Source organism: Schistocerca americana, chromosome 4, assembly GCF_021461395.2.
Source record: "Schistocerca americana isolate TAMUIC-IGC-003095 chromosome 4, iqSchAmer2.1, whole genome shotgun sequence".
NCBI classification, from domain to species: domain Eukaryota; kingdom Metazoa; phylum Arthropoda; class Insecta; order Orthoptera; family Acrididae; genus Schistocerca; species Schistocerca americana.
The window spans coordinates 486513265-486537032 of record NC_060122.1 but is presented as its reverse complement, the minus strand read 5'-3'; the positions used below and the strand labels follow the sequence as shown (position 1 = coordinate 486537032).

The 23768-nt window shown below is 41.9% G+C and overlaps 1 protein-coding gene across 3 annotated transcripts in view; it reads right to left on the bottom strand.

The window, feature by feature from the left end:
* Positions 1–23768, bottom strand: part of LOC124612658 (structural maintenance of chromosomes protein 5) — a 160850-nt gene that overhangs the window by 92753 nt on the left and 44329 nt on the right. For all 3 annotated transcript variants that reach the window (XM_047140977.1, XM_047140978.1, XM_047140979.1), the window contains one exon: positions 2312–2429. In XM_047140977.1, coding sequence (XP_046996933.1) covers positions 2312–2429 — 118 coding nt within the window. The remainder of the gene's footprint in view (positions 1–2311; positions 2430–23768) is intronic.

Genomic DNA, 23768 nt, shown 5'->3' with positions numbered 1-23768 from the left:
ACTGGTAGAAGTAGAGCTGTGAGGACGGGTCCTGAGTCATGCTTGGACAGATCAGTGGTTGAGCACATGCCCGTGAAAGGCAAAGGTCCCGTTCGAGCCTCGGTTCCGGCACACAATTTTAATTTGCCAGGAAGTTTCACTTATCCTTTTGGCTGCATAATGACATTAAGTAGAAAAAAAACTTTTCACTGTCAATTTATTTTTCTGTAAGTCGTTCATGTATCCTTTCAATTAACTTTGATTCCACTGTTGTGTACAGCGACCAAAGACTATAAGGAAGAAGAGGCACACAGCAATCAGTGGCAATCTCATTAATTTTTATTACTCTTGCATATCCCGATTTAGGCTATAAATAGCCATCTCCAGTGCATTTGAGTTACAATCCAACAAACTCGTGGCAGTAAATGTAACCGTATGATCTTATTGGTGTATAGGCAGAAGGAAACTCCTGACTATACACCATTAAGATCGTATAGTGACATGTACTGCTATAAATTGGTTGAATTGTAACTCAAATACACAGAGGATGGCTAGTCACAGCAGAAATCTAGATATGCAAGAGTAATAAAAACTAATCGAATTACCACTGATTGTTATGTGGCTTTCCTTCCTTTCAGTTATTCAATATCACAAAGTAAAAGGAATAACATCACACTGAGACTTGCTTCCCATAATATGTGTGATTTTCCTTAACTACCTCTATTCAACCTACACTGCCTTAAGTTTCTTAGCTAACACTGTTTTAATGCCTCTCTCATTTTACTCCCAACCACAGAATTTTTCATCACAACAACCACAGGAGTATGAGTGCATCACATCATTTCTATTATTCTATTCTGTTTCTCCTCAGTTTTCATCCTCTGAATTTCACCTTGCTTATTTAACTTCTTCATTTTACTACAAACAATCCTGTCGGAAGAACATCCACAACTGAGCATTATACTCCAGGTTGAAAATACCGCTTCAGCTGTAAATTTCTTATCATTCCGGTTTCGGGCTCTCATAAGCCCATCCTCAGGTGTCACACTGGAAATAGCAGGAGGCGGGAAATAATTTTCACATGCCACAACACATATAAAAAATATAAAAAAAATTATAAAAAAGTTTAAAAAAGTATTTCGAAACTGCTGGTCAGGCTAGGTGCTGTGAAACCTATGTCACTGCAAAAGTGACACCAGACAGTACTACGGACGACTGCCTGGGTAGGGAAATATACAAATAATACCAAGACACTTACACTGTGCTGTGGCCCCTAACTGCTATGGTGGACGTGCACTAGGCGCGGTGTGATACCTATGAGCGAACAGGGAGTAGTGGATACGAGCAAGGAAGCAAATTGGTAAACCATAGTGGCGAAGTGCTACCATCTATTGACAGAGAGAAGAATGCAGGGCCACCAGCCCGGTCGTTCACAATTTGAATTAGTGGTTTTCATTTTAAATTTAAACCATTAATTCTTTAAAACAGGCATCCATGACACAAACAAACTCGAAGTATTAGGACTGTACATGAACAATAACAGACATTAGAAAAATCAAAAATTTTGAAAAAATAAATGTAAATTGGGGGGGGGGGGGGGGGGGATGGAACTACAGACAGAAAACATGCTCTCATTTCAAAGCGACCATGTTTAGTGGATGATCAGCCATCAAAAACATTATATCATCTTTTTGTAAATATTTTAGTCATACTTTTGGTCTTTTTTTTTTTAAACATAGCTGCGCAACAGCAACGGTTCCACGTAAAGAGATTAAAAAACAGCCGACCAGTTGCAAAGGATAAAGTAATCTTTACCTAGGTTTCGATAGATTTAAATCTATCTTCTTCAGAAGGCGGCAGTATTACATTAACATGGAGTAATATGTCATTGTCGTTTTTACAAACATCTGCATAGCTCCATTAGTCCAAATAAAATATAGCCCTGAGAATAGGGTTTGTCAGACAAATAAAAATAAGTACATGGAAGTTAGAGAGCGCATAAGCGACTTCTGAAGAAGATAGATTTAAATCTATCGAAACCTAGGTAAAGATTACTTTATCCTTTGCAACTGGTCGGCTGTTTTTTAATCTCTATACTTTTGGTCCCTAATTTAATTAAGATTAGTGTCTTTGTACCTAAGGGCCAGACATTAGAAACTAAAAACTTGACAGCTGTTACAAAGACCACCTTACCAAAAACTTGACAGCTGTTACAGAAACTATCACCAGAGACACGACAGTTAATACCAAAATGCTTTCCATTCTGACTCACCAAAGAGATAACGTCTAATCCCAGGCAATGTATATTCACAGTACACTCAATCTTTCCTACCTGTTCAGTGTGCACTTTGTGTGCTTTGTATACAGCCCATACTCTCTTCTTCTTTAATAATTTCACAGCTTCTATGCAGGCCATCCTCTCCTTAATGTTGTTTACTGTCACTGCCAACCTGAAATGATTAAAAATGTAATGTGAGCTACAAATCACCAACACTGTAATTACTATTAAAGTTTTGCTAATTATTTCAATTTAAAGTAGCTACAGCAACAATTGAATTTCTCCTCAGCAGGTGGTTTCTGGTGTAGAAGAATATTTCCTGAAAAGTATGGAAGAAAGATTAGAGAATAGCATCGTGTCGATAAGATCATCAGAAATTGGGCATCTGCTCAGATGAAAGATATCAGCTATGTCCTTTTAAAAGGAACCATCCAAGAACTTGCCTTAAGCAATTTGGGGAAACCATAGAAGACCTAAATCTGTATGGCGACACAGGAATCTTCGCACAACTGCATCTCCTCATTCTGCATTGTTCCCTGATGGTACTTTCATCACTCCTTCAATATCATACTGGCTCCTCTTGCTTGCTTCATACATACAGCTTGTTCAAACACAATACAGTCATTTAACAGAACACACTAATTCAATGCAGTCTCTGGATGCTTCTATATCAATGGAAGTGAAGATAATAGTACCATGAGTGTGACAAAATTCTAGAAACAGATGTTGCTCCCTTTACCAACGACTTGTGTAGAACTGTTACCAACGATTTGTGTAGAACTACTGTTAATGTGAGCTATTCTCCATCATCTCAATTAAAAATGAGAGCATCAAGCTTCATAAATTTATTTTTTAGTTAATTTATGCAAATATGTCATTTATTACTTAAAATGTTTATCCTTTCTTTACCAAAGTCTTCTGGCTTTGTGATGCACCAATGTTTCAAAGAATAAATCAGGCTGTCATTCAGCGCAGACCAAACTTTTTCAAGTTTTCTTCCTGACCTGCAAGAAAGCACAACACAAAACAAAATGTGCCTGGATACTGAACAGTGATGAGAGATCTATGTTTGTCATGTTGCGACACAGTAAGGTGCATGAACCACGTTTCATCCACAATCACTACATCGTCCTGATACATACACACTTCGTGGTCCTCCAGTTAGTCAGGGATTATTTTGTATGCAGCTCTGAGTATGAAAATCTTCTGGGCCACATCAACTGCACACAACTGACTTGCAGCATGTTCTTCCCTGGTGACCATGTGGGACTTCAGGATGCAGCTCGATTGCAGGGAGGGGGGGAACATGGGGAAGTTTTTGGGGTCAGTAAATAATATTCTGATTAACTTCTGGACTCCAAATCAATCTATAAATGCCAACAGATAAAGCAAAACCCTCAAGGGACTTTGCTGAGCCATTCAGAACAGCTGCTGAAGGAAGTGTGTGTATCTTGCACAGTAATGCTTGGTTGCATACTGTAAGCACAGTCAAGTTTGTCATCAGTTTTTGCTTATTATGTTTAGTTTGCCCATAATCCTGACCTGAACTTCAATTGAGCACACACCTAGCCAATGTTTTTTATCAGACCACGAAGTGAATGACAATGTATGAGCGGACCAGAGTTGGCAGCAGAGGCATCTGCCGCCACCGTCATTTTCCTCATTAAATTCTTGGCCTATAGTGGCAGTTACGTATAAAAGTAATGGTACAACTGTGTAATATACGTGAAGTATCACAAACACATGAGCATCTACTTAGACATGAATTATTAACATCACTTTCCATTTCAGTATTTTATATACATACAGACACACAGAGGCGCGCACGTGCGGTACACACACACACACACACACACACACACACACACTCTCTCTCTCTCTCTCTCTCTCTCTCTCTCTCTCTCTCTCTCTCTCTCTCTTGTCTACAGGAGGATTCGAAAAAAGGACAGATATTACATTTACCCCCTTGTGAGACGAGATGGTCAATGTCTTCACGAAAAAATGTTTTCAGTTGCCTATGGTATCATGATTGTCCCCAGCCAATATCTAAGCCATTTATGTCTAAGCTAACTAAAACAAAGACACGAATAAACCCACTGACAGGTGATGAATGTATCACTAATAAACACTTAATGACGACCCAGTGACAGGTGGTAAAAGTCACCAATTGTACTGATATAAACAAAAGATTTGAAATGTGGTCATATTAGCTTGAATTCAACTGCAAAAATATTATCTCCATACACACTGACAACTACCTCACACAACATTTACCCTAGTGCAATACTTGCTATCAACAATTAGTCACAATACAGTAACTGTAACGTTCATAACATGAAACTAGAAGGAGAGGTGACACATATCCATCACTCTGCCTTTGTGCAGCACAAGACGAAGTAAGGTAGTTAACCATTAATAAGGTTGCTTACCAGTAACGTAAAAGATAATAATCATAAAGATCAATATGTCATAATTTGTAACAGGAAGGTGTATTACACAGTAAACTAACTGAAATATTTCACATTATAATAAGAAATTGCAATTATGGTTCTCACAATGTGCAGGTAATTAATGTAATTCATAAATTAGACACACCTACACCAAAATATACGGAATGTATACTGACGAGCCAAAACATTATGACCACCTGCTTAATAACTTGCTGGTTCATCTTTGGAATGCAGTATGTCGCCGACTTTGCGTATCATGGATTTGACAGTTTGTTGGTAGGTTCATGGAGGTATGTCACATCAGATTTCCATGTACAAGTAATGTAATTTGCTTACACAGTGGGCTACTGATTTGTGTATGCGGTGATGGAGCATATAGCAACCCAAATGGATTCCACGGGATTCACATCAATTGAATTTCGTGGCCAAGTCATCAACGTGAGTACACTATCCTGCTCCTCAAACCACTGCAGAACGGTTCTGGCTTTGAGACACAGACAATTATTCTGCTGGAAAATACCATCACTAGGGGGGAAGACATACATCATGGAGGGATGCAGGCGGCTCACAGCTGTCAGCATGTCTTCGATTACTGCCAGGTTCCATGCAAGTGTGGCAAAATGTCTACCATAGCATAATACTACTCCCATTCGCCTTCATCCTTGGCGTTGTGCACATTTCGAACCACCGTTCACATGGATGACAAAGTTTGAGGAGCTGACCCATCAACCTGGCATAGCAAAAATGTGATTCATCTGATGAGCCACAGTCCAATCTTGATGATCCTGTTACCACTGCAATCATAATTTACAATGTTTTTGGGCCAACATGTGAACACTTAGGGATCGTCTGCTGCAGAACCCCATGTACAATGTATGATGAGTAGTGTGTTCTGAAATACTTGTGTGTGCACCAGCATTGAGCTCTTGTGGCAGAGATGCCACAGATCGGCACCTATCCTGCTTTACAGAGCAAGCAAGCCTCCAAACCCCAAGTTCTGAGAAGAGCCGTGGACATCCAACCAATTATCGCACAATGGTAGTTTCACTGTCGTTCTACCTCTTTCCATAGATGCTCAATAGAGTAGCACATGAATATTCAAACAGCTATGCTATTTTTGAGATATCATTCCCAGGCTCTGGGTAATAATAACACCATCTTCATCAAAGTCCCTTATATCCCTGGATTTTCCCATTTGTGGCCCATGTCATCGCTAGAATGATTCCCAATCTGTCTTCCATCCACATATATGCTTTCCTTACAGGACCACATTCCTGCAACAGCACCAGGCCACATCCAACCTCATGGCATAATGTTCTGGTTTATCAGCGTACGGCATAATGTTCTGGTTTATCAGCGTAGAAGCATCAGATTCACTTTGTGCTAGATGAGTGCCTGAAGCTCAAAGAAATACTTATGTACTCCGCAAACAACTGTAAAGTGAATGGCAGAGGGCATTTCCCATTGTATCTAATATCCAGGTTTCTTCTCAGAACCATTCGCGTATGGAGAGAGCGAGAAAGAATAAAAAATTCATATGCCTCTTGAGCACTACAATTAATTTACTTTTTCTTTGCAGTCTGTATGTGAGTGACACATCGAGGGTGTAGTATTTTCCTAGATTCCTTATTTAATGCTGGCTCTTGAACTTTGTACTTGGGCTTCTTTTGGCATTTAGCAACGATGTTCAAAATCCAGCCTTTTTTTTTTTTACCTTCATGAGAAATGTCAGCACTGTTGATAAAGCAGATATAAACGTACATACGCTATTTTAACTTTCGCATCCAACAACTCTTAATTCAGGGAGTCTTGGGGCCTGAGTGACTTGCCCTTTGTTCGTAACTTCCCTCATTCTATTCTCTCTTCTCCCCAAAGAAGGAAATGTTAGTCCCAAACACTAGGATAGTACACATACAGAGGGTGGACAAAAATATGGAAACACGAAAAACGCAACATATTACCATGCTTAATACGGCGTAGGAAAACCATCGGCTTTCGAAACAGCTTCTAGTCATCTCAGAATAGATAAAAACAGCTCTTGTGTAGTTTTCAATGGAATCTTATAGCATTCTTCCTACAAAATATTGTCAAGTTCATGGAACAATGATGGAGGTGGAAACTGCATACATACCCTCCTCTCCAAAGTAGACTGAAAGGTTGATTAATACTGAGATGTGGTGACTGTGGTGGGCAATCCATCCTTGTGCTTACAAAACCAGTCCTGGATGATGAGAGTTGTGTGAAAAAGGCGGAACACAGCATCACCATTGGAGAATAAACTCTGTGCCAAGAGATTAACCTGATTTGCCAAAATGCTCACATAACCCTTGGCAGTAATGTGACCTTCCAGAGCAATCATGGGGCCCATGGCATACAACAATATGGCTGCCAAAATCATCACTGAACCCACACCATGTATCTCCCTTGGGATGTAAACTCGCCCAGAAGTTAGAAACAGTGTGAAACAAGGCACATCTGAACAAATAAGTTTCTTCCATTGCTCCATAGTGCATGTTTTATGGCTTCGGCACCACGTTCTCGTGTTGCAGGCATTTGCATCACTGACAAGTGGTTTTGCAGTTTTCAGCTCGCCTTGCAATTCCCTGCTTATGGAGCTTCAAAAATAGGGGCCAATACTGCAGGAAATTCTGTACATTAGCTCAAAGGTATTTCATTGGGGCATGGAGCACCGTTTAATTTCAGCGGTTTCAGCTATTTTTCAATGTCAATGGCAATAACAACAACAGCACATGTAATGACAAGTGCAATGGTTTCAGTTTACAATGCATGCAACACAGTCTCAAACTTAATAAAGAAGAATTAAAAAATATAAGAGCTCTGAATATCAAGGGGAATGGAGCACAAGAACTTTATCCTAAAGTGTTCATATTTCAACAGAAAACAAATAGTAATAGCAAACTGCAGCACATAAACACAAAGAATGCAGTTTTATGTTGCAGCAGTGAAATGTGTTGTTAAAGAAGAGAGTATATCCTTTTTTTCTTTCTTCTTTGAGGTTATACATCCAACAGAGTAGTGTTTGATAAACAGCTTTATGTACATTTTATTTTCAGGAAAACTTCTTAAAATTTTATCTATAGTAGGAAGCTGTACAGCCTGTTTGAATCCTGTTGCTATAAGAAATTTTCATAGATATTATTTGGCCAGCAAGGTGAGAAGATGTGCTGTCATTAAGTTTCTGAAAATCAGAGTTTGTGCCAATATTCTGGGTTAAATTCCACCTCTCTCCACAGTGTCACATTGAGTGAGGGTCTGTCCATCGGATGGGTGCATTACTACTCAAGAGGAGGAGTAGGATGTATGCCAACAGCTGTGTTTTGCCAGTCCCTCCCCTTTATCCACAACACAACATTGTGCAAGCACAATCAGCAGTAAGTCACAGATACACACTTGATACTTTATAATTGGTCAGAGGAACATAATGGCAAACCACCAGGATCTTGCCCAGGAGGGCAATGCAGGATTTCGGCATCTGCTCCATATGCTCATTTCCAGAATATGGGGCCAACTTTTTGATTTACTAAGTTATGTCCAATATTACTTGCCCAAATTCATTTTTTCTTCAAGTGTGTGATGTCCTTCAATTGCCCATTTAACTTCCTTCAAGATGTCCATATGTATTCCAAAAGTCATCACAAGACTTTTGGAAGAGGATATATAGTGTAACAGTATTATTTTGCCTCCTCGTATAGCTCACATGGCTGGTGCATTGGAAGATCAACTGTTGCCAGGTCTTCATTAAGGACTGAATTTATTTCTTGTTATTGTCATGGTGCATGATAGAAAGTAATATTTTCTTTATTCTTCTTGGAACAGTGCCTGTCAGAGTTTTGAGCGTAAGTCTTTATACGATATATAACTTTACTGTAGCATCTTCCAGAACATATTGAGTATTTCTGATGGCTAACGAAGCCCGTGATAAATCATGCAGTTCTATGTATATTCTCCTCATATTCTATCATTCTGCGTCTCTTAAATTAATCTATACTTGTAAGGGTGCCAGGCCAACATGCAGCACTCATGAATTAGTTACATAGGAGTTTTGTAACAGAGCTCAAACTGTTCTTCTACCCACCAATACCAGTTATTCTGGATTGCCCAGGTGGCAACTGTCTTTACAACATATGCTTTGTTCTCATAACAATCTGGCTGCAGCCTTCACTAGTCTCTGGCCCCACCTGTCTCTATATGCCTTTATCCACTTCCATCCCAACCCTACACACGCCCACTATCGTTCCTGTGCACCTGTGTAATTCTTGCCCCTTCTCTGCTACTCTCTTCTCCTCTTCCCCCCCCTCCCCCCCCTCCTCCCCCCATCACAGCATGCCAACGTTGCACGGTTGCAGCCCACCATCCCGCCCTAGTCACATCCCTGCACACTCCCACAGGAAACACTACAGTACATTTCCTGACTACTACTCTGCTATTCCCCAACTCTTCCCACCACACATCTCTTCTGTATCTCACTACCTATACCAGTTGAGATCACTGCTCACTGCATTCGTGCCTCAGCACCCTTACATAACAGTGACTTCTGATGCTTCTTTTCATGCTTTTGCATTATTTTAGGTAAGTAGTCTGCAGCCCAATAAAATACTTTGTTGTCTAATCTCTCTGGCATATGTAGCAGCTTTGTTTCGGAATTGCCTTACTGTTATCTATTCCTTGACAAACTGAACCAAAGACTGACCCACAGCAAGAACTAGGTTGGTCGCATGACCACTCTGAAGTAACGCATGCACAAGTACAGAGAGTAATTGCAGAAAAAGCCTTTGCAGGTATCTGCAGCAACTTGCTGTTAAGGACATTAAATTTACTGTAGATGACATTAAATTTACTGCTGAATGAAGTAGGATACAAGTATATACCCCCAAATAAGCAGAAAGAAATTTCACAGAATAAAAATACTACTGACAATATGGATAAATGTGTTATTTGGCAGCTATTTTTGCAATACTACAAACTACATAAAGCTTCTCTTTGTTAAAGCTTCACAGGTTTTGTCACAAGAAACTGGCCTTCAATGCCAGCAAGGAAATATTGAAAACATTTTTGTCTGTAAGACTTGGTTTTAAAAGATGTGAGAATAAATGAGTCACCACGGGTGAACTAGGTGACATAGTTTCAACAAAAGCCACATCAAATTAAATTTTATATAAAAAAAAAGGAAGTTTCAGAATAAAAGCAGCCAGTGATTTAATCAGATAAAACTTTGATTCAGACACATTAAACCGTGAATGAAGGTGGTGTGCAGCACAGGGTATCCAGATAAGAGTATGTGACAGCCCATAATAAGTTATAACACCAGCGTGTACTCTATTCCTATCCCCCTTTCTTGTGTGTTGAGTGTAAACTTAACTGTATTGCCATCCTTCTAAGGTCTTGAGTTTGCTTTGCCAGGTAATATAATGGTCATCCAGAAAGTAAAGAACAATTGTGCATGGAGCCTCACACTGATCCCCACCCTCCTTCCTCTGTCTCAGTGAGAGTCAAGGTTTGCTGAGTGGGGATGCCTCTTTGTTCTATAATCTTTTGTAATGGCGGCATTCCTCAAAAATCCCACAAAATGTAAAGCTTGTTGTGTCATTCATTTTCATACTGCACAAAATATTTGGCCTATCAAAATATACTGGCAAATGAAGAATTTTTATGGTGGCAATGCAATGAACTAGTCTTCAGTGAGGGAATGGTGCATTATGATTAATGAAGGAAAAACCAATGTGCACACTTAAGATTGCATTAGGAGGCCATCAGTCATTACAGATGACTTGAAGGCAAAATTCATGAAAACCAGCATTTCACTTCAAGCACATTATACGACTCTCCACAAATTTCATGATTGCTCATACATGAAATAGTGACATAGCATCTTGGATAGAAAAAAATGTGTGTTCAGTTGGGGGCAGACACTGAATTTCCTTCCAAATAAGACAATTCTGGTGACAAATTTCTCTACCGCATTATAACAGGAGATGAAACTTGGGTTTCGTACTATACTCCATAGTAAGCATCAATCTATGGAGTCACATCACTCAAATTCCGCCACAAAATCCAGGAAAGAAAACTCAAATCTAAAACCCAGTAAATTGAGAGCACCAGATCCAAGTGGAGTACATATCAATAGGAGAAACAATGAATTCTGAGTCCTATTGTGGAACTCTTCAACGAGTTTTGTACACCACCCAAAATGAGAACTAGAATGTTGTTGGCAGTGTGTGTTTCTGATTCATGACAATGCATGATGTCATGCAACAACATGAACACAGCAAGAACGTCAACATCTTAAGTGGGGAAGTTTTGGACATTCTCCTTACTGCACTGACTTGGCACCAAGTGATTTTCACTTATTCCCAAAACTAAAGGAATTTTTCGGTGGAAAACAGTTTGCAAACATTGAAGACTTCAAAAAAGCAGTGACAGAAGCCTCAAATCTTTGGGAGTAGACGAGTACAACATGGGAATTTAAATAAAATGTTCCACATTACAATAACTGCCTCAACAGCTATGCCAACTACACTGAAAAACAGAGTAAGGTGCTTTAACTTCATAAATAAATTTTTATATTGTCATCTTTCATTATTATCTAATTTTACCAAAATGTTCTATACTTTCCGAATGACCCTCCCACATCCACTATAGAAATGAATTTTAAGGGCAAAGTGCTGGGATCATCATGCAAAGCCCTCTTCATCCAGCTGTTATCAACTTGTATATGGAAATTATTTAGCTCTGGGGCCTCAGACAATCTATAGGTATGTGGTACTGCCATGAGAGTGACAGTTTTGCTGTATGGATTTAAGGGGAAGAGCAATTGGAATTTGTACCATTCTGCCAAAACTGAATAAAATGAAAAAAAAAAAAAAAATGATATTTGAACTGTCACACACGATATCATATGTATTTGCTCAATTGTTAGGTTGGTGGGCAGCATGTTTCATCCTCTGTTTATCGCAGGCATTATTTTCAGAGCCAGCTCTTTAACTTACGCGTACATGAATTCCTGTTTTAGGTGGTAACAAAAGTTGTTCATGGTCATCCTTTCCTTCTCTTTGCCTCTATTTTCCTTTCAACAGGTAAGTGAAGCATGCTGCATGCCTTTCACATGTCATTCGTCTACTACTTCTGTGCTCTAACATTTCATTGAATTACTTCATTTCTTTTGCTCTTCTTGAGGCATCTTCATGCATTACTTTTTCAAACAACAATTCATTTTATTAGAAAAGGTTTTAACAGAATCCATATTTCAGACACATACATTGTGTTAATGGAATCTTTTGTCACTCCTTAGTAGAACAACTTCATAATTGTAAACACACAGCACAATGTTGTGAATGTTCTACAGTAATTATTTATTTTGTTAATTCGCTTTGGCTTACAAAGCCATCATAAGACTGACTGACTACTGTCATCAAAGAGGGTAAATATTCGTGAATAACACTAAAGAAGACTTTACACAGAGTACTTTACTCAGCACAGAGTAAATGTCACCTTTGGGAGTGTGTAACAAAGCCGGTAGATCATATGTATCTGTTATGTTTTTCTTCCTCCCAAAATTAGTACTAATTTTTTCCAGATTTGGTAATGTCTTCAATATGATCATTTATATGGAATGCAAACAATACATAAAAATCTTGAATATTGAATCATGGCTTATCCAAAATAACTATTATCTATTACATCCTTTTGGTTACTCAAAATGCATTAGTGCAGTTAACTTACCTGAAAACTGAGTTAATTATAAAATACCAGCAATACAAAACTTCATCATCACTGTTCATACGAAAACACACTCTAAATTACTAACTTTCAGACAAAGTAGATGAAAAAGACATGTAAATAACTATAGCACTTACCTACAGCTAATGTTGGAAACATGTTAGCAAGATTTGACCTTTGAGTTTCAGAGTAATAGAGCAGAAATTATTGTTGTATCTAGAAGTCCCCAGTCAGAAAAATCTCCTTCTACTATTCAGTTAGTCAGAAATGTAAATCTTTAATTTGAATTTGTAAAAAGCCAGTAAATCAACAATAGTTAAATTTAGTCAAATTATTGTCAACTTACAAGAGAGTAGTAATGGAAGCCATTTGAGACCAGTCTGCGGAAGGTTATGATATGAGCAAGATGTGAGCCTAAAATTTTGGCACAAATATCACAGATGATTTAGTACAGATCACAAGTCAGGAAACGTACTGCAATTTTCAATTTTTTGGTCCTGTCCTCCTCAGTTGCGCGTAATACTACGGTATGTTGATGATTTTCACTTATGGACCGTCTGACAGCAACTGAATGAAACACAATGTTAGTGCCATACGCGTTTCGCCTTTATTTTCTGCAAGGCATCACCAGTGGCAGGTTGCGTAGACAGTTTCTTACATATTACGCTCCTGTTGCATTTTTGGTCTTGTTCTTCTTCCTATGAGCGCCAATTTGCTGTTTTTTCTGCATTCCACAGCACTATGCACTGAACGCTTTTTTTAATGCAATGTTTTGGTTTCTGTTTTGAACAGAAACCAAAACATTGCATTAAAAAAAAGCATATACATATTACGCTCCTGTTGCATTTTTGGTCTTGTTCTTCTTCCTATGAGCGCCAATTTGCTGTTTTTTCTGCATTCCACAGCACTATGCACTGAACGCTTTTTTTAATGCAATGTTTTGGTTTCTGTTTTGAACAGAAACCAAAACATTGCATTAAAAAAAGCGTTCAGTGCATAGTGCTGTGGAATGCAGAAAAAACAGCAAATTGGCGCTCATAGGAAGAAGAACAAGACCAAAAATGCAACAGGAGCGTAATATGTAAGAAACTGTCTACGCAACCTGCCACTGATGATGCCTTGCAGAAAATAAAGGCGAAACGCGTATGGCACTAACATTGTGTTTCATTCAGTTGCTGTCAGACGGTCCATAAGTGAAAATCATCAACATACCGTAGTACTGCAATTTATCTAGATTTCAAGTCTGGGCCTTCACTCCTTGGTCCAGTGACCTTTTTTAAAAATTTACTGTTACCTGGTAATTATTCCCAACAACAGTATTATTCTTTAGTAATGATTATCATCTACTGTGACAATTTTATCAAACTGTGAACTATGTTGCTACCTATAATAGTTAATGCGCACATCATTTCGTGTTGACATGACCATTCAACTTCAACACTAGAGATTCAAAACAACTGTGTTAGTTATTCGTTTGTCGCACACAAACTTTTGTCTCACTTCAGTGTAAGATTACAGCATTCAAACAAACACTTTATAGATCAAGTGTAGTATGTGGCTAGCCAATTTACTGAGCATAATTTTAGTGAGACAGAATCTGGCCATAAACCGTAGGTTATTCACCATCTAAGTGCCAGTAAAGTTTTTGAACTGCAAACCAGGTGTAGACTGCATCATTTAAAGTAGCCTACTTTCAACAACACTTTTCAGCCAGATTTGACAAAGGCATAGCTACTGAGGACGTATACATACATACAGATAAATATGGTTACGCTACAAGTGCAGTGGCAACATAATGAAATGTGTTAAAGTTACAGAGAAAAAAATTAAGAAAGAAAGAAAAGGAAAGAAAAGAAAAGAAAAGAAAAAACACCCCTAAGTGAACACACCATAAAGAAAAACAGTGTAGGGAAAGATCGATTGCTACTCACCATAAAGAAGACATGTCAAATTGCAGACAGGCGTGATTAAAAGACACTCACATGACGTTTTTGGCCACAGTCCTTGTAAGTAAGGACACACACACACACACACACACACACACACACACACAAGATGACCAACTCCAGCATCTTCGGCCGGACTGCAACATCACATGGAATGCAAGCAGCAATTTGTAGGAGACAGGGAAGGGGAAGGAATAGTAGTGTACTGGTGGGGGGAATTGCTGATGGTGGAGTGCACAGGGATTACACCTCAAAAGGCGCAGCATGGAGATTGTGGGGCAGGGAAGTGGGGGAAAAAGGAGAAGAGAAGGGAAAGACAGGCAGATTCATTGGCAGAGGGCTGCAAATAAACAGGGTGGGAGACGAGAATGGGGAAGAGATGACAGGACATAGGGGGTGGAAACTGTTGGGTGGAGGGTGAGGGGAAAGTAGGTTACCATAGGTTGAGGCCAGGATAATTATGGGATCGGAGAATGTGTTGTAAGGATAACTCCAATCTGCACAGTTCAGAAAAGCTGGTAGTGGAGGGAAGGGTCCAGATGGTTCTGGTAGTGAAGCAGCCATTGAAATCAAGTGTGTTATGTTCAGCAGCATGTTGTGCCACAGGATGGACTACTTTGCCCATGGCCACAGTTTGGTAGTGGCCGTTCATCCTAGTGGGCAGCTGTTTGGTGGTCATACCAATATAAAAAGCTGTGCAATGGTTGCAGCAGAGCTGGTAAATGACATGGCTGCTTTCACAGGTGACCCGACGCCTGATGGGGTAGGATAAACCTGTGACAAGAGTGGAATAGGAGCAGCAGTGTGGGTGGATGAGGCAGGTTTTGGGTCTTCCTGGGGTTGGGACTGGGAGTGTGTGACGAAGCAAGCCGGGATATTTTTACTTCCACGCTTGTTTTGCCATCTGCCTCCCTAATATTCATTTGTTCATTTTAGAATTAATTACCATTAACATACATGAGTATAATCTGCATTTTCATAAAAGAGAAAGGTTGGCCCTCACTTTTAAAGAATGTGACACCAGATCTAGTTTCGTGCTTACTTTTAGGTATGCAATTTATTTTCTAATTTATTTAGACTATTCCTAGTTAGTATCTTTCATTATAGGGCAAAAACAGTAAACGTTTCATAACTTAAATTCTATGGTTGCCATATAAACAAATATAAATTCTGTACTAATTATAAACATTAGGAGGAACAACTAATAGTATTCTTAAAGGATCTATTTGGATCTATTCAAAAACACGTTAGCAAAGCTGGCCCTTAATTATTCCAAAGTAATTAACAGTTTTGTCAAAAGTATTGTTTGTGAAATGATATCTGTTAATTTCATCATTTAAGCAAATAATTCGGCCCAACTCTGGTAGCAGAAGAAACTGTTAAAAAGGTCCAATTTTTTGATGTATTCAGTTAATTTAATGAGTTAAGTTTTCATTGTAATTTCTGTAAATTTAACTTCGAACAATGTTTAGTTTCGGCTCCTATTATTGTGACAATATAAAAGGGCCCGATTTTTGGTCACGAAACAGTCAGTCCATGGCTGAGTTTCACATGAGAAACAAACCTGTTTTGGTTAGATCAACAACAATGCACCCGTGAAAGAAGTATAGCACAATTAGGCCGTGTGTTAAAAAATTACAGTGTCCATTTCCATAAGTACCTTTCTATTCTTCAAGAACTGTGTGAATAGGCTTTTACTGCTCAAAGGTATTGAACAGTAAACTATTGTAGCAGTATCTGGATGTGTGCCTGAAAACTATTAATGAGGTTTATCATAAGTTAAACAATAGTACACTGGCCATATTAAATGTGTATATGGGGGGTTGTGAAAAGTGAAAGTAAACAACTGTGAAGTGCAAATGTGTACCTATCATCTACATTATTTGCAGTAGACAGTACTGCACTTTGACCCCCTAAGTTTTCATCCAGTATGTCGACACCGAGGACAACAAACAAAGAAATAAAGCAGGGAGCTTTGCCACAAATGCCACTCCCAATTTTACCACATCAGGGGCTGGACCACCTGTGAAAGCAGCCATGTCATTTACCAGCTTTGCTGCAATCATTGCACAGCTTTTTATATTGGTATAACTACCAACCAGCTGTCCACCAAAATGAATGGCCACTGTGTAACTGTGACCAAGAGCAAAGTAGACCACCCTGTGGCACAACATACAGCTGACCACAACACTTTATTTCAATGGTTGCTTCACTACCCCAGCCATGTGGATCCTTCCCTCTACCACCAGTTTTTCTGAACTGTGCAGATTGGAGTTATCCTTACAACACGTTCTCCACTCCCTTAATTATCCTTGCCTCAACCTATAGTAAAATACTGTCCCCACATCCTCCACCCAACAGTTTCCACCTCCTACGTTCTATCATCTCCTTTCCATTCTCACCTCCCACCCTGTTTATTTGCAGCCCTCGGCCAATACAACTGCTCATCTTTCCTTACTCCTCTCCTTTTTTGTTCCTTTTTTTCTCCAACTCCCTGCCCCACAATCTCCTGATGCTGCACCTGTTAAAGTCTAATCCCTGCACACTCCACCAGATGACATTCGTCTCTCTTCCCACCCACACACTACTATCCCTTCCTCTTCCCCTTTCCTTCCCCACCCCCTCCAAACTGATGATGTTGCACCCCTCCAGACTGATGATGTTGCATTCTGGCCTGAGATGTTGGAGTTGGCAGTCATGTGTGGGTGAGGTGCTCTCTCTCTCTCTCTCTCTCTCTCTCTCTCTCTCTCTCTCTCTCTCCCGATGAAGACTGTGATTGAAAGATTCATGTGAGTGTTTTTCAATCATGTCTGTCTGCAACTTGACATGTCTTCTTTATGGTAAGTAGCAATCTATCTTCTTTCCCTACTTGTTGACATTCCTATCTGGAGTTTCCATTGTTTGAATGAAAGCAGAAAAAAAATTAACATTAAACTTTGCCCGGTGTGTATATAACAATTTAAATTTACATAATGAAATTTTCACTCAGCAGTGCAGTGTGCATGGACATGAAACTTCCGGGCAGATTAAAACTGTGTGCTGGACCAAGACTTGAACTCGCTGCACGAAAATTTCATTCTGGAAACATCCCCCAGGCCATGGCTATGCCATGTCTCCAGAATATCATTTCTTCCAGCGGTGCTATTCCTGCAAGATTTGCGGGAGAACTTCTGTGAAGTTTGCAAGGTAGGAGACGAGGTACTGGTGGAAGTAAAATTGTGAGGACAGGTCATGAGTCGTGCTTGGGTAGCTCAGTTGGTAGAGTACTTGCCAGCAAAAGGCAAAGTTCCAGAGTTCGAGTCTCGGTCTGGCACACAGTTTTAAACTGCCAGAAAGTTCAATTTAAATTTAATTGATGATAACAATGCAGTGAAATTAATATGAGATAAAGAGTATTGAATACCTGGTTGAAGAGGTATTACATATGGAAAATGAAACAAACAGAATAAAAGATAGAACTGACAATTGTAAAACAAAATACTGAACCTAAATTATAAATCAGTCCTATGAAAAAATTTTCTTACAGTGGGGAAGATGTTCATATTACAAAACAACTGAATGTATTAGTACATAGACAATCCAAGTACAGGAAAAATAGAGGTATAGAGTGGAACTGTGTGGGAAGTATTGGACAACTGTGAGGATTAATCTTTCCCATTCTAATGTTGGATCCCATATAACAAAGATTTTCTGCTTCACTCCAGTGCCAAACATTCAATTTCTGTATGTTTATTTTTTTACTCTGGCCATCAGAATAGTGGAAGCTGACCACTGTATTTCACCGCAGAACACAAGCTTCGACATGTGCAAATGACTGTGCGCTTTCATACAATATATGCTCGTACAAAGATGGGAGGCAGAAGCTATGCAAGTGACGACGGCATCTTGAGGTGACTTTTGCAAGATACTAAAGACGAAGCACAGTTCTGTGATGAGAGTGAACTAGAAGAATCTTTTTCTTTGTATAGAGATGTAAGTGACAGTGAATCTGAAGGTAACAATGAAAAAGAAAGTGGTAAGTGACAAAATGTGCAATCCATCACAAGTGACTGGCATGTGTATCATTATAGTGATATTGGCAAGTCCCTGGACTATCTTAGGCCATGTCCTACGTAAGTGTCAGAAGAGACTGACAGCGAGCAATGCCTGGAGATACAACACTCCAGCAACAAGAGAGTGTGCGACTATTGAAAAACTTGCTCAATGTGCATGCGCTGTAGCTTACGTAGCTTTTGTAGACCAATTTCAGGTAGTTTCCCGACTTTTCAGACCACAAATGTCCCATATCAAACTGTTCGTCTCAACTTGCTCTACACTACTGTGGTTGGTTGGTTGGTTGGTATGTGGGATTGAAGGGACCAGACTACAAGGGCCATCTGTCCCTCTTTCCACGAACTGTAAACACCCACAAAGAATAAAAACAAACAACGCAGATGACAAGGGATGACACAAGAAAAGAAAGATACAGACACAGACTAAACAAAAGGAATTAAAATCACAGAGAGTGTGACAGTGGTTGGCTGACCATGAAAACAAAAAAGAAAAAGCCAACCACCAAGAAACACACTAAAAACCACAATCTAAAACCATAGGCCAAAGGCCAGACTCAACACAAACCATTAGATTTAACGATAAAAGCCCCCTGCATGAATAAAACTCAAAACGAGATCTGCCATTGCAGCGTCATCTGATAAAAGTGCAGGGCGCGTATCAGGCAGCACAAACGTCTGCCTGAGTGGAGTTAAAAACGGACAGGCCAACAAGATGTGGACCATTGTCAACACTGATCCACAGCGACAGAGAGGTGGATCCTCACAGTGAAAGAGATGACCATGCGTCAGCCATGTGTGGCCAATGCGGAGCCGGCAGAGAACAACTGAGTCCTTGTAGAAGGTGCGCAAGGAGGAGCGCCACACACCAGTAGTCTCCTTGACGGCCCGAAGTTTGTTGGGTGAAGGCAGGGTGCGCGATTCTTCACCCCAGGCGCCAAGTACCTTCTGCTGCAAAACCGACCTGAGGTCACTCTCCGAACAGCCAATCTCCAAGGCTTGTGCACCGACAGCCTGTTTGGCCAGCGTGTCAACACGTTCATTTCCCGGGATGCCTACAAGACCCGGGGTCCACACAAAGACCATTGTGGCCGCAATGGGCAAGAGTATGGAGGGACTCCTGGATAGCCATCACCAGATGAGAGCGAGGGAAACACTGGTAGATAGCTCGTAAACTGCTCAGGGGTTCACTACAGATAACAAAGGACTCACCTGAGCAGGAGCAGATATACTCTAGGGCGCGAGAGATGGCATCCAGCTCAGCAATGAAAACACTGCAGCCAGCCGGCAATGAGTGTTGTTCATAATGATCCCCTAGAGTAAGAGCATAACCAACATGACCAACAACCATCGAACCGTCAGTATAGACAATGTCAGAGCCTTGAAATGCGGCAACGACTGAAAGAAAGCGGCAGCGGAGGGCCTCAGGAGGGACTGAGTCCTTCGAGCCCTGAGCCAAATCCACCCGAAGGCATGCGCAGGGCACACATTACGGGGGTATACGCAGAGGGGCCCGGAAAAAAGGTGGAAGAGGGAAAACCTCAAGCCCAGAGAGAAGAGCTCTGTCACAAACTGCGATCGTTCACCCTGACAGGGCCACCATTCCGGAAGATGGACTGATTGAGGGAAAAGGAGACGATAATTGGGATGCCCGGGCAAGCTACAAATGTGTGTAGCATAAGCGGCCAGTAATCACTGGCCCTGGTACCACAATGGAGGGATACGTGCCTCCACGAGTATGCTGTTGACAGGGTGTAGAAAGGTCCAGTGGCGAGTCAGATCCCGCTGTGAAGTATGGGGTCCAGCAACCCCAATGAGGACGGGGATGCCGAACCATAAGCCAGGCTCTGTAATCTAGACGGGACTGAATTAACGCCTGGTACAGCCGTAGAAGGGTAGACTGATCGGCACCCCAGCTGGTGTGACTCAAGCAGCGAAGAGCAATAAGATGCCGCCAGCACATCTGTTTAAGGTGCGTCTCCACCACAGCAAGAGGTTCACTGTCACAATTAAGCCATGGGTCTGAGTGATAAGACCATGGCTCAGAGTGAACAGTGCATCGCCGGCAGAAATGCATAACCCAAGTCTTGGCAGCCGAAAACTGAAAGCCATGCACTACTGCCCAAGACTGCGCCTTGTGGATGGCACCCTGCAACTGCCGTTCAGCAGCTGCAATGCCAGTGGAGCTAAAGTATAGGCAGAAGTCATCAGCATACAAGGAAGCCGAGACAGACGTTCCCACTGCCGCAGTGAGCCCATTAATTTCAATTAAAAAGAAGAAGACACTTAAGACAGATCCTTGTGGTACCCCATTCTCCTGAACTCTGAAGGAACTATGGGAGGCCGCAACTTGCACGCGGAGGGATCGAAGTGAAAGAAAATTTTGTATGAAAATCGGGAGCGGACCGCGAAGACCCCAATCATGAAGCATAGAGAGGATGTGATTTCGCCATGTTGTATCGTATGTCAAAAAAAGACAGCGACCAGATGCTGAAGGCGGGCAAAGGCCGTATGGATGGCAGATTCCAGGCACACCAGATTATTGGCAGCAGAGTGACCCTTACAGAACCCACCCTGAGATGGAGCCGGAAGGCCCCGAGACTCAAGTAACCAAATCAACCTCCGGCTCACCATGCGTTCAAGAAACTTGCAAAGAACATTGGTGAAGCTAATGGGGTAGTAGCTGTCCACCTCCAGTGGATTCTTGCCAGGTTTCAACAGGGGGATTATGATGCTTTCCCACCATTGGGACGGGAACTCATCCTCAACCCAGATACGGTTGAAAAGGTCTAGGAGGCGTCGCTGGCAGTCCACCGAGAGGTGTTTGAGCTTCTGACAGTGGATGTGATTTGGTCCGGGAGCCATAACAGGGCAAGTGGCTAGGGCACTTTGGAATTCCCACTCACTGAACGGAGCATTGTACGATTCAGGGTGGCGCATGTGAAATGAAAGGCTCCGACGTTCCAACCGTTTTTTCAGGGAGCAGAAGGCCAGTGGGTAATTTGCAGAAGCGGAACTCTGAGCAAAATGCTCCACTAGGCGGTTTGCAATTGTGTCGGAGTCAGTACAGACTGATCCATTCAGTGAAAGCGTCGGTATACTGACGGCGGTCCGATAGCCAAAGAGTCGCCTAATCTTGGCCCAAACCCGCGTTGGGGAGGTTCGGAGGCCAATGGTGGAGACGTATCTTTCCCAGCACTCCCACTTGCATTGGCGAATGAGGCAGCGGGCTTGGGCACAGAGCCGTTTAAAGGCAATGAGGTGTTCCAATGAGGGATGTTGCTTGTAACATTGGAGTGCTTGCCTGCAATCTTTAATCACCTCAGCGATCTTGGGCGACCACCAAGGCACAGTCCTCCACCGAGGGGACCCAGAAGAAGAGGAATGGCAGATTCTGCGGCAGTAACGATGCCAGTGGTGACCGAGTGAATCACCACATCAATGGCATCATTGAAAAGAGGCTCAATAGCAGCAATGTAGGTGAACAAGTCCCAGTCAGCCTTATTCATAGCCCATCTGCGAGGGCGCCCAGAAGAGTGACGCTGTGGCAGAGACAGAAAGATCGTAAAGTGATCACTACCACAAAAGTCGCCATGCGCACTCCATTGGACAGATGGTAACAGGCTAGGGCTGCAGATCGAAAGGTCGATGACGGAGTACATACAATGCACCATACTGAAATGTGCGAAGGCACCATTATTTGAAAGAGAAAGGTCGAGCTGTGCCAACACTTGCTCAACGATGCTGCCTCAGCCTGTTGCCACTGATCCACCCCACAGAGGGTTATGGGTGTTGAAGTCGCCCAGTAACAGAAAAGGTAGTGGCAATTGGGCTATCAGTGCAGCCAGGACATGCTGCATTACATCACCATCCAGTGGAAGATAGGGATTGCAGACAGTTACAGCCTGAGGCATCCACACCCGAACGGCCTCTAAAGGTGTTTGTACAGGGACAGACTCACTGTAAAGAGAGTGAAAGACGTAGATGCAGACACCATCAGATACCCTCTCATAAGCTGCCCAGTTCTTATAATAACCCTGATAATCACAGAGGGCGGGGGTTCGCATAGCTGGAAACCAAGTTTCCTAAAGAGCAATGCAGAGGAAGGGGTGAAGGCTGAGGCTGAAGGCTGAGAAGTTGTCACAGCTCAGCTTGATGGTGGAAAAACCATTGCAGTTCCACTGGAGGATGACATTGTCCATGGCCGAGAAAGGCGTGAAGGGACCGAGGATCACCTGCTGCCACCGATTGAGTACCTGTGCGACTGACATCCATTGTGTCTGAGAGTCCAGAGAGATCTAGGTCCTCAGCGGACACCAGAATCTCTACCTCGCCCTCAGACGCAGAGCTTGTAGGTTGCGGTGGGGTGCGTGCCACCACAAGTTCCTTCGTCTTAGAGGTCTTCTTCTTGGACTTTTCTCGCTGCTGCTTGGGTCTCACTGGTTGGGAGGGCTTTACTGATTCAGTCTCCAGGACGGAGGAGGATTGCGAAGCCCTACGACCAGCTGCTTGTGGGCACTTATGCCAATGCCAGATGTCATCCTTCCCACTTGTGGAAACCTGGGAAGGGAGGGACCCAAGGAACCCCTTGCGAGCGAGAGGAGCCGAAAAAGTTGGACGCTTCTCTGACTTAGAAGCAGGGTCAGACGGCCCCGATGGGTGGGGGTTTTGCACCCGAGGTAGGTGGCGCAGAAGCAACAGGGTGGGTAGTGCCCCCCATGGGCAAGGGGGCATGTGGAGTTGTACGGCTCGGTGAGCTGACTGGAATTCACTGAACTGATGGGGCTATCACAGTTGTCGTAGCGGCAGCATATGAGGAAGTCATACACACAGGATGGAGTCATTCATATTTCCTCTTAGCCTCAGTATAGTTCAGTCAGTCCAGGGTCTTATATTCCATGATTTTCCGCTCTTTCTGTAAGATCCTGCAGTCTGGCGAGCAAGGTGAATGATGCTCTCCGCAGTTGACATAGATGGGGGCCAGGGCACATGGAGTGTTGGGATGTGATGCGCATCCACAATCTCGACATGTGAGACCAGAAGTACAGTGGGAAGACATATGGCCAAACTTCCAGCACTTAAAGCACTGCATCGGGGGAGGGATATAGGGCTTGACATCACAGCGGTAGACCATTACCTTGACCTTCTCCAGTAATGTATCACCCGTGAAGGCCAAGATGAAGGCATTAGTAGCAATCTGATTATCCTTCGGACCCCGATGAACGCGCCGGATGAAATGAACACCTCGACACACTAAATTGGCATGCAGCTCGTCGTCAGACTGCAAAAGAAGATCCCTATGGAAAATAATACCCTGGAGCATGTTTAA